We start from the raw sequence: 15,124 nt of genomic DNA on the forward strand, positions 1-15,124 counted from the left end.
CAGCTAGTGCAGATGTCGTTCAGGGGAGGGGATGAGAGGCACAAGACAAAGGAGCAATCAAGTGCAATGACAGTCCATATCCCTTCACTACCACCCTGAGGCATCATGCCAGTTCCCCTCACCTGTCAAACCACTCTGGCCTGCAACAAAATAAGTGGGCAGGGATGAAAATTAATACTCACGCCGCTTTCAGGACTTGGTGTGCTCAGTGTCGGAGCAGGCTAAAAACACAGGTGCCTTGAGGTAGACAGCTCCAAGGTTTGGTATCTCCTAAAGCTGTTGGGACTACAAATTCAAGTGCTGTGGCACAAGGTTCCCTTTCACCCTCCACCCAGTAGTGAGAAATCCTTGACCTTCGAGCAAGCTTATGGCTGTTACTATGCTGCACTTCATAAGCAGGGTTAGGACACAGTCTCTTATCTAAAAGGAAAGTCTCCATGAGTGTGCAGTCTGTGGCGTATGGCACACAGTGTCAAGCAGCTCCACCTCCACCCAATAGAGGGTAGTGGGGCAGGTACATGCTAGCCAGGTCATTGCAGTGCTTCCTAATTTTCCTAATCCCTAATATCAAAGCGATTCTTGCCTGATTTTAAAAGGCAGCTCCAAGCATCTTGAATGGGTTACGCAAGTGCTCAGCACTGCTGAATGCGAGGCCGTCAACCTCTACGGCTAATAGTCCCTGTGCAGCAGACTGTTAAATCCATGGGAAGAACAGAAGAGGCAAATCAGAGTGCCGGGGTACCTTCTGAGCTTTCAGGGCTAGAACAAGGCACTAAGATTGCTTTCAAGACCAGAGCTACATAGGCTGCCAGTTATGAAATGTTAGCTCTTCCTTCTTCGTTAGCAGCTTGTGTTCAGTTGCCCCCCTCTGAATTTTGATGCCTTGTTTGTAGAAGCTCACCGGTGCAGAAGTGATGAATTCAGCTGCAGCTCAGGGATGTGCATTCGTCTGTCTTGGATGTGTGATGGTGATAATGACTGCAGGGACTGGTCAGATGAAGCAAACTGCACTGGTAAGTGGTGGGATGTAATTGAGAAGTTGCTGCTGGAATTGCTCATGGCGAGCTATCAGCTGCTGTGCTTTTAAAGGGTTTGCATTAGGATAGCTCTAGGTGGAAGAGCACATGCTGCCCAGGAAGGTGTCAGTTTAACCCTTCCGTGCCATAAGATTGAATCTGCCAAGGCCTTTTCTCATTTCTTAACCAATTTCTAATCCCAGTGCTGATAGTAACTTGCCATGAGACCTTGGTTAAATGGCTTAACTTATGTGCCTCAGTTTCCTCACTGTAAAAATGGGATAATAGTCATGTGCCTTGCAAGGGTTTCTGAAGAGGAGTATGTTCATATGATTTGGAAATAAGATGTCTTTTAAAAATTGTTCCAGCATGAATGAAGAATGCAGTGAGAGTCTTAGCTCTGAGTCATTTCTCTCCCTAGATGACATGCCCGTTGTTCCCTTACAGAATTCTCCTGTATTTAAAACAGTCTTCAGGTTAGTTGGCAGACAGAAAATGTTGATCATCTCTCCTTTTCACCATCTTAATATTTCATGGCAAACAATGCATCATTATATATGTGAAATACTGTCTAAAACTCAAACTCTGGTAGGAGCCCAATAGTTATGAGTTGACCCTGCAACAGCAAGCAAGGGCAGATACAAGCAATGTGAAGGGAAAAAAAACAAAACAAAAAAACTTTGGTTTTAAATTTCTGTAGGCTTATAAATAGTGAGGGGAAACGTGATTTTTGAAATTATTAAAACTAAAAACCTCTCAGGAGCAAATGCCCATTTTGCATAAAGCTCCACAAACATGTTGCTCAATGCCCTGTTTTTCACAGGTGTTGAACAACCTGTCAGTCAGAGCTGTGGGTGACCCAGCATGCACAAATCGGGCCAGGAAATTAATAAGATCATATTCCTGAGTGAATAAGCATCTAGTTTGCAGTCTGTTGATTTTAGCAACTTAGTTGCTGAACTTCCAAAAGTGCTGACTGATTTTTGATGTGCGTGGTGATTCATTTTTGCTTTTATGTGCAAGATTGCACTGGTGGAATCGAATCAGTGTTGAGCTCATTTATCTGTAGTGCTTCAAAACTTGCTTTAAAAATTTATTGCCACCTGGTCTGCCATAAAAACAGGCTTGCCCTGCCTTTAAAGAGCTGTAAAAGACATATTTGTAACCATTGGTACTGAAGATGTTAGCTCATAAAGATACTTGGCTCTCCAAAATGTTCTCTCGTTACAATATGACAGACTGAAAATAGGCCAGGTTTGCACTGACCTAGTTTTACAGCTTGGACTCTGGTCATTTTGTAACAATAGAACACATTGCAGAAAAGAAGAGGTTTTTTGGCAATTTCTAAACAACTTATGTAAGAGAAGGGGCATTTGGCTCCAGTAGTAGCTGGTCTTCGGCATGGTATTGTCTCTTCACCCAGCATTTCAGTGTGGGCTGTTGAACTACAAAGATGATGTAATTTATCCAAAGTCATGTACTAAGAACCTGAGTCCCATTTCACTTACACCAGTGCAACTCAGATTGAGAAAATGGAGTCACTGCGGAAGGACACCAGTGTTCCATCAAGCCTTGAGTTAGTGGATCTGTTACTCTACTCATACGCTAGAGTGAACTCAGTGATGGCAGCAGAATTTACACAAGTGGAAAAGGGATGTATGTGAGAAGAGTCATTACAACATTCTAAAATTCAGTCCTCACTCTGCATTCATTACATCTGCTCTTAAATTTTCAGTCAGTTTTCAGTGAGGATAATTCTGATTGTAGACGGTTACTTAATCTAGCAGCAAAAGCATTAACCGCCTCGGGTGGGTGGAAGTTGAAGCCAGACAAATTAAGACCAGAAACAAGATGAACATTTTTGAGGGAAGCTAATTAGTTGTTCGAGAAATGTGGTGGATTCTCCATCATTTGAAATCTTTAAATTAAGATCATCATGCTAACTGATATGCCCCTAACTCAAGCAGAAATTACTAGACGAGGGTCCCTAGCCTAGTTATGCAGGAGGTTAGCTTTGATGATCAGAAAAGGTCTCTTAGCCTTAAAGACATACAATGTAAATTCCTTAGTGTTTAAATACAGTTTTCCAAACATGTACATTTTTAAACAATAAATGTCCTGATTCTGGACCAATTTCAAGAGACCTTATTTCAGCAAACTCCCTTTTGTCTCAGCAGGAGTTATGCATAAGCCATAAACACAGAATTTGGACATACGCAATTACTAAATCCAAACTGAATTTCACCTGCTTCAAGTATATGTGGTTTGAACTGTTATTCCAGTAGTTGGTATTCTAAGTGGGTGGGTGTAAAAGGACATATGTATTGGTATCACTGATTGCTCATGACTTTCTGAGCAAGAATTACTAGAGGAAGAAGTGAACCTACTTCTAGAAGTATATCTGTTTTTAATCTTGTAATTTAAATGATCTGTAAGAATCACTGTTACTTGAGACACGTTGTCTGCCTCTGCTGGTAGCATTTATTGCTCTCATCGAAAAGAATTCCATTTCACAGTGAATACCTAAGAGAACATTAGTGTCAGATGACTGTAGTATTTTAAAATATCTGGAAGTGCATGTCACTAGCCAAGATAAAAATGTAGTAACGCAATTTAATTAACTCGTACGTTACTGTGCTAGATAAGGAAGAGTATTCTTTCATGTTAGCCTGATTTTTTTTCTTAAGCTCCAAAATGATTTTTCTTTAAAAGATAAATTAGGCTGATATTTTTGGAGTGAGAGCCGAAATGTGGTGAGCGCAAATGTCATTGAAATCCTCTGAGAATTCGGTGCCTACATCTCCTAGGAATCTTTGAAAATCCCACCTTAAAAATCTAGTTAATATATTTGATAAGTTAAAATACAAACAAGTTCTCTTTTTGACACTCAGTGCCAGGTCCAACACTTGTGTGCAGATTGTCCTGGCCAACAGCACTCAAAACCATTTTGGAAGTATCATCCCTCATACACTGTGGGGCAGGGGTACCAGCTTAGCATGATTTGTCACTTGCTGTGTCAGCAAGGGCCAGATGTCATTGTATTTGTCAGCTGATCTAAGGGAATGGAAAGGTGAGAAAGGGCTCACTCCAGAGATTCTCAGAGAACATTAGAAGTATACATTAATCAATTAATTAGGCAATCTTATGAGATACAATAGGTTGGTAATTTTGCCCCCATTCTACAAATGAGAAAACTAAGGCACAAGATGACTTGCTCAGTCAGTAGCCCAGCCAAATAGAGCCCAAGAGCTCTGACACTCAGTAGAGGATGATAAATCAGCACAACGGAGACTCTAGCTCCCAGATGCTACCACAAAATTATTATTAATTATTATTATTATTATTATTATTATTAACAACAACAATATGCATGGGAGCATACATTTGAATGTTTCACAAATATAACAAACGCAAAGAACGGTGGTTTATTTGTCTGGAGCCCAGTTCATTGCCTCTTGAAATCAATATATGTCAGTAAATGCTTTCCTTTTCCTCTCGATTTTAGCAGTTTACCATACGTGTGAAGCCTCCAGTTTCCGGTGCCACAATGGGCACTGCATTCCCCAGAGGTGGGCGTGTGATGGTGATGCCGACTGCCAAGATGGCTCTGATGAGGACCCTGTGAAGTGTGGTAAGAGCTCTTGTCTCATCTAAGGGGTGTGTGTATGTGGGGGAGATGGGGATAGGGTGTTAATGGTTGTTATGGTCTAAGTCACTGGCCCAAGGTCTTGTGGAATGGAAATTAGCTCTGTCAGTCTTAAAATGTATGCAGCAGAACATCACCAAACATGGGGAGCCCTAAACCCATATCCTTCTGGCCATCGCTAATATTTGGTTTACTGTGGCACTTGCCCAAAGCCAGGGTCCCTTCGCGTGCGAAGTCCCTGCCCCAAAGAGCGTCCCATCTCAATAAACAATGTGGGCAAAGGGTGCAGCTCATCCTGAGGGTTCTCTCAGGTTGTTGAGTCCCCCGGGATGTTGTCATTCTGTGTTAACAAGCAAAACAAAGCCCTAATTATGTTCACCTGGCCTGATGGTCTTCCCCACTGAAGGCTGCTATTTAAAATGAATTTTAGAAAAAAAGTGCAACGGTTTCCAGTGTCCGAATGGAACCTGCATCCCAAATAGCAAGCACTGCGATGGGCTGCACGACTGCTCCGACGGCTCTGATGAGCAGCACTGCGGTGAGTGCACACAGGGGCTCGGGAGCTGCCGGCCAAATATAGCATCCCCCTCCAGAAGAGAAGTGAACCTTGTGATTCTAAGACAGGGGTCAGCAACCCCCAGCACACATGCTGAGGCACGTCACATGGGAACTCAGCCCTGCCTCTCCTCTCCCATGCAGCCAGCAGCTTGCTCAAAGCCCTGCTGCCTGCGAATTAACAAAAGACCAGCTAATGCTACCAGCCACCAGCTAAACGGTGACGCTCTGCATCTTTGTCTGTTTATTAATGAAGCTGTTGTAAGTAGTACTATGAGCAACTTTCAAAAGTATCACCAGCACTCGGACTGTACAGAGAGGTCCAAAGGTCAAATTTCAGCCCACTGCCTCGGAAAGGTTGCTGACCCCTGTTCTCAGAAAAGCAAAGACCCCCCTCGCTCTCCTGGCCATCTGGGGGTAGAGTCCTCCTTCACTCTTACTGCAAACAACTTTCACCCTACCACATGCCACCAGATAAGCCTGAACAGCTTGTATTCTTAGTCATCAAGATAATCAAGGCCTTGATAACTTCTAGTTATGGTATTTGTCTCTCTAAGTCACAGAGAGTGGTTAAGCACACATATGTCAAGCAACAGAACTGTGTGTGTATAGTGTTGTTATTTCTATCAGAGAGGTAGCCGTGCTAGTCTGTATCTTCAAAAACAACAAGAAGTCCTCTGGCACCTTATAGACTGACAGATATTTTGGAGAATAAGCTTTCATGGGCAAAAGGTCTTGGGTAGTCTATAAGGTGCCACAGGACTTCTTCTTGTTATTTCTATTACTGTAGCATGTAATATTCTTGTTGCGGAGTAAGATCCCATTGTGCTAGGTGCTGTAGAAAGGTTTCTTCTCGTCATGTGCTGAAATGCTGGCATTTCCTTGCAATCCCTTTTTTATTCCTCCAGAACCCCTGTGCACACGTTACATGGACTTTGTGTGTAAGAACCGCCGGCAGTGTTTGTTCCATTCCATGGTGTGTGATGGCATTGTGCAGTGTCGGGATGGCTCAGATGAAGATGCCAACTATGCTGGATGCTGTAAGTGGGACAGTAATACCAATATGCTAGTAGTTCCCAAATACCAGGGGCTTTTCATCAGTCGAGCTCAAAGCTCTTCACAAAGGAGATCAGTTAACACTATTCTCATGGAGGATAACAGATGCATTGGACAGTGAAATAACTTGCTTCACCTCACCCCGCAGGCCTGTGGCAAAGCTGAGAGTAGAACTCCAGGCTGCAGAGCCCCAGACCACTGCTCCGTCCACTAGGCTGCACCACTCTGAAGAGGCATCAGAAGGGAATAAGTCAGTATCCTTAGAGAGAGCGCTGATGGATTTAGCATCTCAGTGCTGGACGGTGTCAGTCAGCGTTCCCTGTAAGCTGAGCACTTGTATGGCCTCTCAGGGAAGATGCAGCTAGGTTTTTGTTTATGAGTGGTGCACATTCGCACGTCTCAGTGCACATGAAAATGTATTCCACACATGGGTGGAAAAAATTTGAGGGAACACTGATATCAGTGACATACCAAGACCCTCGTGTGTTCCTTTGAATCAGGCCCGTTTTGGATGCCAGTGATCTAAGTACCACTTTGTTGAAATGCAAATGCCAGGATTCTGTTGGTTGCTGTTTTGGGAAGGTTGTTGCCAAAACCCAAGCAATTACTTTGTCTCCCTCGGGGCTTATAGACCAAATTCAGTAGGACCCACTGTTTCACCAGCATGTGTGACAAAGCTGGGCTTTTAGCCCATAGGTCTCTCCACTGCCTTTTCTAACCAGAAGCTGCTTTTGGAGCCAGTGGGTATAACCTTTCCCACAGAACATTCTTGCTGAGTCGGTGTAAGGCCACCCAGGGCAGCTGGGGGAGTGTATACCTGTGCATGAACAGACTGGACCAGTGCCCCATCTGGTACTGCGTCCTCTCTTCCAATGGCCAGTGCCAGATACTTCCGAGAAAGCTGCAGAGGCTGTCTGTTATGGGCTTCTCTGCCTGCAGAAAATGCTTCCTTCAAGCTCTCGGCCATTAGTGTTCCTTTTATGACTTGCTGTGTAAGGAGTATACTCCAGCTCTTGGAAGGAATGTAGTGGGTGCCACCTGCCTGGGTGGAAAGCTGCTCAACCTCCGAAAGATTGCTAGCAGCATGGTCTGTGTCAAGCAGTGTCAGTCCATGCAGGCAGGATGCACGAGGAAGTGGAATCTTGCCTGAGTCTGTGCATTCTGCAACGAGCCAGTGCCCTGCCCTGCAGCTAGCCAAACTCTGAGCCTTTCACTAAAGCTCTCAGACAGAACAACTGGATTCAGCTTTTTTACTACTTGAACGGCGCTTTGTCCCTTTTAGCCCAAGACCCAGAGTTTCACCGGACCTGCGACCAGTTCAACTTCCAGTGCCAGAATGGTGTGTGCATCAGCTTGGTGTGGAAATGTGACGGAATGGATGACTGTGGGGATTACTCAGATGAAGCAAACTGCGGTGAGTAGAGAGGATCTTTAACCCTTCCAACCCCACCTCCAACTTATTTGAGTTTTAACAGCGTTCTCTTCCCCTAGGGGAACGAGTGGTCCCCGTGGCAGGGTTGCCATCACTTCATAGCAAGAGTGATGGGTAGCATTTTTCATTTGTGCATTTCAAAGTGTTTTAACAGAGGAGATCAGTATCGTTACCGTTATTTAGCAAGTAGGTAAACTGAGTCACAGAGCAGTGCTGTAGTGATGTAGGCTGGGGCAGAACTGTGCACAGAATTCAGAGCTTCTGAATGCCAGTCCTGTAACCAGACCCACTGAGTTCTTGACAATCTGATAGGCCCTTCTCTCTACGATGGCTGACTTGAAGCTGTATGTGAGCATGTTTGCTACACAGATTCCAAGTCCAGTGCAGACACAGGCCTTATATCAGATAGCAGGGTTAGTAGTTATTTACTGGAATCCATAGGAAAGCATTCCCAGCCAAACAAAGCAACCGCACATTTGGACTGTGTAAGTCACATTCTCTACTGGACTACCCCACCTCATCTCTTGCCTTATGTCTGATTTTCATTGGTAAGCTTTGATGAGCAGCGGCTGCCTCTATTACCTGTCCATAAAGCACAGAGCATGCTTTGGGTGCTGTGTAAATACCCGTGGCAAAACCATAGTGGAGGGCGGTTTGCTTATCAGGACAACAGCCCCGGACTGTGGTACTTATATGAGTTATAGGGCACCCCTAGTCAGGGTTCAGCTGGAGTGTGCACAGAGGAGGAGTCATGCGAACATCCTGCTCTTCGTTGCTAGAAAACCCAACAGAAGCCCCTAACTGCTCGCGCTACTACCAGTTCCAGTGTGAGAATGGCCACTGCATCCCCAGCTGGTGGAAATGCGACGAGGAGAATGACTGCGGCGATTGGTCTGATGAGAAGGAATGTGGAGGTAAGAGCTCAGGTGCCTGATGTCCCTGTTGGCCATTTCTTAGATTATAAAGCCAGAAGGACCCATTGTGTGATCATCTTGTGTGACCTCCTGCAGAACGCAGGCCTTAGAACTTCCCTGAATTACCTCCTCTTTGAACTAGAGCACAGCTTTTTGAAAAACAGGTGCCAGGGATGGAGAATCCATCGCAGTCACAGGTAAATCGCTTCCAAGGCTAATGGGCCTCACCATGAAATATTTACACCTTATTTCCAGTCTGAATTTGTCTGCTTTCAACTTCAATGAGCCACTGGAGCTTATCAGACCTTTGTCTCTTAGACCAAAGAGCCCATTATCAAAGTTTTGCTCCTGGTGTGGGTACGTCGGACTGTGTTCAAGCCACTTTTTTACTCTCTCTCTTCGTTAAGCGAAATAGATCAAGCTCCTGGCATGGCCCTCTGTGTAAGGTGGGTTTTCCAGTCCTTCAGTTATTCTCATGGCTTTTCTCTGAATCTTCTCCAATTTATCAATGTTCTTTTTGAATTGTGGACACCAGAACTGGACCTGGGGTTCTAGCAGCACCTGCCCCAGTGCCAACTGCTGAAGTAGAATAGCCTCTCCTCCTCCTTGAGATTCCCCTCTTTATACATCTTAGCCTTCGTGGCCACAGCTTCACAGTGAGTGCCCACGTTCATCTCATCATTCTGCAGGACTCCAGTCTATTGGTAGTCACTGCTTCCTAGGACAGAGCCACCCACCCTCCAGCTTGTAAGTCTGGCCTGTGTTCTTTGCTCCTTGGTGTCTGATTTACTTTTAGCTGTGTTAAGACACACTTAACAAGCAATCACAATTGCTTTCTTTTAGTGCCCCGTCCCCCTCCTTATTTACCAGTCCCTGAATCTGTGTGTCATCTGGAGACTTGAGCAGTGACTATTTTATGTTCTGTCCTCTCACTCGTTTTTAAAATAGCTGATGCATCACAGTTACAGTATTTTGCCCTCTGCTGAGTCCTCATTGTGGCTTTGTTCATACAAAACAGCAAGTTCCATTTTTGCATTGATTGTAGCGCAAAGCCAAAGCAATCTCTTACACAGCTTTTGTAGTACGTTTGTTTAAATAAACAATACAGGAGATTCATATCCAGCAGTGAATCCTTCAGGGTGATTTACATGAAGGTATATATACTTAATTTCACATGATCTGTTTAGAAATCAGGTTTATTTCAATTGATGCCGTCCCCTAGTGTGGACATACCAATACCAATTTAAGCCCATGTACAACAGGAGGCTACACAGAGGTCACCGAACTGGTTTTTAAACAGATTGGCTGGAAATGGGCATGCAGGATATTTGGATCATGTACTACACTGTAAGCTGGTGGTCTCTGTGTCTGGTAATGGCCCCTTCCCTCAGGCACAAGGTTGGATAAATAGAAAACTCAAGTCATGTCCGTTCTGTTTTCCTTCCCCACATGGGCTGCAGTCCCTAAAGACTATCCCCTGGCTTAGTTCCCCTGGTAGGAGGAAGACACCCTTGCTAGGTTGTGTGACAGACAGGTAAGCCCATCACCCTTTCCTGGCAGCTTTATCTGGTCACACAAAGTAATTGGGCTGTCCTGATTAGGCTCTGATGCTGCAGTCAGCTCTGTTTGAGCAGAGCTTTGCACCTCTCTGGAAAAACCTGACTTTAGTGGACACTTGAGACTATGTAAGGGTCCCCCAAGGTAGATCTGACTTGCCAGACTAGGCTTTACGATGTGGAGAAGATTTCTTTGCTCAGTCAGAACACATACTTTGCCTATGTTGACCTACAGGAGTTGCCACAGGGCCTGACTATGGCTTGCCTGTATCCACTTACACGGAGAGCATATGGCAGCAGGTCCGTATATTTTGGAAGCTGCTCCTGGGAAATATCTGCAGGAAACCTAGGGAGCAGCATAGTTTACGACATGCAGGGACTACCCTTTCAGAACCACATAAATAAGATGCATCACTGTTTTCACCCTCAGGTTCCTGGTCTCTGACTTCAACTTTGTTTTATGTTTTGGTCCAGCCCTGGCAGCTAGCTTTGTGCTGCTAGAATAAAAATACTGCGTTTATCAGAGGGGTAGCTGTGTTAGTCTGTATCTGCAAAAACAACAAGAAGTCCTATGGCATTTTATAAACTAACAGATTTTTTGGAGCATAAGCTTTTGTGGGCAAAAACCCGCTTCATGAGACACATGAAACGTTCATCTAACAAAGTGGGTCTTTGCCCACAAAAGCTTATGCTCCAAAAAATCTGTTAGTCTATAAAATACTGTGCTTATGACCTCTCCCCCATCCACTCTCCCCTTTTCCAACTGACACCTTGGGAAATCTCTCCTAAGAAGAGAAAAAGCTTTTTGCACATCATCATGTTTCTGATCACATCCAGTAAGATCAACTCTCGCTGGTTTATTTTTAGGATCACAGATCTTTCCCTTTACCACATCAGCCCCAGCGCCATGTTTGCCTAACCACTTCCGTTGCAACAGCGGCACCTGCATTATGAACAGCTGGGTTTGTGATGGGTACCAGGACTGCACAGATGGCTCAGATGAGGAAGCCTGCCCTACCTTAGGTAAGAGTTTCCTTTCTGCTCCTTAGTTTTATGTTCAACTGTGACTTTCTCCCTGCAGATGTGTTCCTGAGAAATAAAGTCTCAAATGTAAATCTCAAAAGACTTCAAATTATTGTGCTTTATGCTGGGTTAAAGGGCGCCACTCTGTTTGTTCACATGGAGTTGGATCCATTGGTATCGAGAGGAAATTTGGCCCACTCACCCTGAGTTCTGAGAATTAGCTGGAGTACTTGCCACGCAGCAGTGGCTGTTTAGAAAACACATCTCAGTCCCAGCTGACAGCAGGTTATTACATGCTTCCAGCAACAGCATCCTCTGATTGTGACCAGGGAGAGACACTTGAGACTTTCAGGGAGGCAGGTGGGAGCATGCTGTGGTAGCTTGCTTTCCAGACTTAGAAGCTGTGTTAGTCTGGCTCTTCACAAAACAATCCTCTAGCACATTAAAGATTAACAAAGTAATTTATTAGGTGATGCTCAGGGATCGCATAACTAGCTAGCATGCCAGAATCTCGATTGTTACGGGATTTAACCAAACAAATCACTCCACCACCAACAGCCGTGCAACATTCCAGTAACTAACGAGACTCTGGCATGCTAACCAGTGCTCCAGGGCCGCTATTTCGTTTTGTACAAAGGAGGCAGCAGTGATTTAATTACTTTCTGCAGGAAGAGGCTGCCATCTAGTGGAGTGGGGAGATGGAAACTGATTCTGAGCTCAGACCAGTCGAGAACTGTCAGCCACTATCACTGCCCGTGGGCTTTTGGGTGAGGATTCTGCTAGTGCTTATGTGGATTGCTGATTGGTTTCTTCTTCCTTCTCCGGGTTCCCAGCAGTCAACGTGACTACGCCTTCCACCACCTCCCTCGGCCGCTGCAGCCGGTTCGAGTTTGAATGTCAGCAGCTGAGGAAGTGCGTCCCTAACTGGAAGCGATGTGATGGCTTGAGAGACTGCCAGGATGGCACGGATGAAATAAACTGTCGTAAGTGCTCATTTCCAGTGGCACTTTGGTTCTCGCTGTGCCTGGTTTTCTTGAAGGACAAGATCCCAAAAAACCCCATCTGTGCTATGAAATCAGTGGTAGTGCTATGCGGTGCAGCGCACTGTTGGGTAATTAGTGCACTACTAATGTAAAAACAGAAATACAGTTATTAGCCCTGCTACGGTACCACCTAGGCTAGGACATCATGGTACTAGATACAGGACAGCCTGAGGGCAGGTACACTAGACCTGAAAGTCCACCTTAGATATGCCATTCTAGCTATGACCAGTGCGTGGCTGCCATCAGCGTATCTCAGATTGCTGTCTCAAGGCCATCCTCACAAAGGGAGGTCAATGGAAGAAACTCTCCTGTCGACCTCCCTAACTCCTCGCGGGAACGAGGAGTACCAGGGTCAACTGAGCCCTGATGATTTGATTTAGCGTGTCCCTATTAGTCGTGCTCATTGAAACCCAGAAGATTGACTCTGACTGGGTCAGTTTTCCATTAAGTATAGACATACCCTTAGTGAGAGATGATGCTTGTCCCATAGAGCTTATTAGCTGTACAGACAATGCAGACGAAGAGCAGAAGTAGAAATGAGCCAGAGAAAGGAAGTGACTTATGCTAAGTCACACAGCAGGTCAATAGCAGAATATAGCATAAAACCTAGTTCCTGTGATGCTTTGTCCAATGTCCTAACTATTAGACAAGACTTCCCTTTTTTATGTGTCTTTTACATCAAAGAAACAGCATTGTTATGGAGGAAAAGACCAACACTTGGGTGTCTATTCCTCTGTCTTGGTGGAAAAATAAGTTTTCAGTGAGATTCAGCTTGTGACTGTTTATAATGTAATAATATTATGCCCCGATAATGTTATAGGAGTTGACCAGAAAACATTAATTAAGATACGATGGTTGTCGGTAGCTTCATAGTGTGACACTGTTCTCACCGAAGTCAATAGAAGGTTTGCTACTGACTTTACTGGGGGCAGCATCAGTGTTCCCTGTAAGCTGAGTGCTTGAGTAGCCTCCCAGCAGAGATTCAAGGGCCGCCCAGCCGATTAGCAGAGTGCCCACAGCTGGCAGTGTGTGTTTCTACAGGTGGTACTCATCTGCTTGTGCCTTGGTGCACAGAATAAAATTTATTCCACACATGATGGAAAAAAAAAAAGGGTGGGGGGACTATTGGGACACATCAAGTTTTTGCAGGCCAAGTGTAAAATGTGATAAGGACATAGGAGAAAAAAAAAGGCATTTTTGTTCAAAGCCCTGCTGCCTGTGGATTAACAAAAGACCAGCTATGGCAACCAACCACCACCTAAATGGTAAAGCTCTGCATCTTCATTTATTTATTAAGTTGGACTATTATTGATGTCAAAAAGTATCAGTAGCCTTCAGGCCGTACACAGAGGTCAAAATGTCAAATTTCAGCACTCCACCTAGGAAAGGTTACTGACTCCTGTGTTATACAATTGCATATTCTGTGCTCCACATTTAGGCAAATAAGTCAGAAGACAAGTGAGCAAGCTGAAATCAGGGCTGTGTTTAAAAATGCAGCTTCAAGGCTGTGGCAGGAAGTAATTACAGATTCAGCTCAATTTCCTCCACCTTCTGCATCTAGAATAATTGATGTTGATGACGATGACCCTGAAGGACTGTAGAATCATTAAAGATTCAATTATGTTCAGCATAGTTTTAGTGATAAGTGTATTTTTAGTGATCTGGGCATACGTGTGCACTGCCCATAGTGATATGTAATGTTGTAAGACAACCTACTATATAGAAAAGTTGACCTAAATACATTTAAGTGCAGTACTACTACTGAGTAGGTGAACACCAGTATACTATTTTGTACTATTCATTTTATTGTATTCTATTTCTTTGAAAAATTGGTTTTCCTTCCATGAAGTATAACTCTTAGTTACCCAGAATATGCGATTAACTGGCACCTCCCACTGTGCCAACATGCCGGATAACAGAGCTTTTACTGTAAAAACATTGTCTATCTTTTTTTTTTTTAAATGACTGTTTTGCACTACTGAATATTACCCTCTTAACCACAGAATGAAAATGAAACCCTCAGTGCATTCTAGTTACCAACATTGTTAGTGATTGATATACCATGGCAGTGTTCATCCTGAAAGATCTTGGCAAGATGTTCCAACAGGGAAGTAACAGCAATTACAATTTGTACACTGGGATCACTTTCCCATGAACAAGATGCAGCCACCGCTGCGTATGGTGTAGCAGTGCTTGATAACACTGTGTAACATGTTCAGGACAGGAAACTTGTGAATGAACATTCCTGCTTTGAATCATGCAATGCTCTTCCATCTCCAGCTACTCACAGCACACTGTCTTGCCCTAATGGTTATAAATGTGAAGACGGGGAGGCCTGTATCAAGACAACAGAATGGTGTGATGGATTTCTGGACTGTTCAGACAGTAGCGATGAGAAAAACTGCACCGGTAAGTAAATGCACTATCAGAGAGGTTTTGACATTGTCCATCATGTGGCATGCGTTATACAGAAATCATGTGACTGGGGCCTGTCCTTCATTCACAATCACCTTGATCTACCCTCCTCTCATCACAGTTACATGGTCCATCTCCCTTCTTGTTCACAATCAGACACCTCCATTCCTGCTTCCACGCAATTTCCCTCAGTACAGTTGCAGACATAGGTAAATAATACGAGCCATTTAGCATCTCACAGATATGGACTGTTTTCTGATTTGCCCAGCCAACAAGCGGGTGCCTGTTTGCAGATATGCGCCTGCTGCATCCTTCTCTGAAAATATATCTTTGGGCCCACAGGCACAGAGTTAAATTCCCTCTCTCCCACACCTGCAGCACCTCCCATCCTCTCCATCATTATGCCGAGAGCTGGATGTGTTACACTTAGATGGGCGGGGGTGGGAATCAAGCCCCACTCCGTTCTTG

At 44.5% G+C, this 15,124-nt stretch overlaps 1 protein-coding gene across 4 annotated transcripts in view; it reads left to right on the forward strand.

Annotated features, from left to right (window-relative positions):
* SORL1 (sortilin related receptor 1) overlaps positions 1–15,124 on the forward strand; it is a 99,623-nt gene that overhangs the window by 56,698 nt on the left and 27,801 nt on the right. For all 4 annotated transcript variants that reach the window (XR_012642556.1, XM_074977200.1, XM_074977199.1 and 1 more), the window contains 9 exons: positions 894–1,013; positions 4,522–4,647; positions 5,093–5,200; positions 6,126–6,257; positions 7,556–7,687; positions 8,485–8,619; positions 11,043–11,198; positions 12,032–12,181; positions 14,522–14,650. Coding sequence is in view for 3 of the 4 variants with exons in the window: in XM_074977200.1 (XP_074833301.1) it covers positions 894–1,013; positions 4,522–4,647; positions 5,093–5,200; positions 6,126–6,257; positions 7,556–7,687; positions 8,485–8,619; positions 11,043–11,198; positions 12,032–12,181; positions 14,522–14,650 (1,188 nt within the window). In the remaining variant the exon portion in view is untranslated. The remainder of the gene's footprint in view (positions 1–893; positions 1,014–4,521; positions 4,648–5,092; positions 5,201–6,125; positions 6,258–7,555; positions 7,688–8,484; positions 8,620–11,042; positions 11,199–12,031; positions 12,182–14,521; positions 14,651–15,124) is intronic.

This window comes from Carettochelys insculpta, chromosome 25 (assembly GCF_033958435.1).
Source record: "Carettochelys insculpta isolate YL-2023 chromosome 25, ASM3395843v1, whole genome shotgun sequence".
NCBI classification, from domain to species: domain Eukaryota; kingdom Metazoa; phylum Chordata; order Testudines; family Carettochelyidae; genus Carettochelys; species Carettochelys insculpta.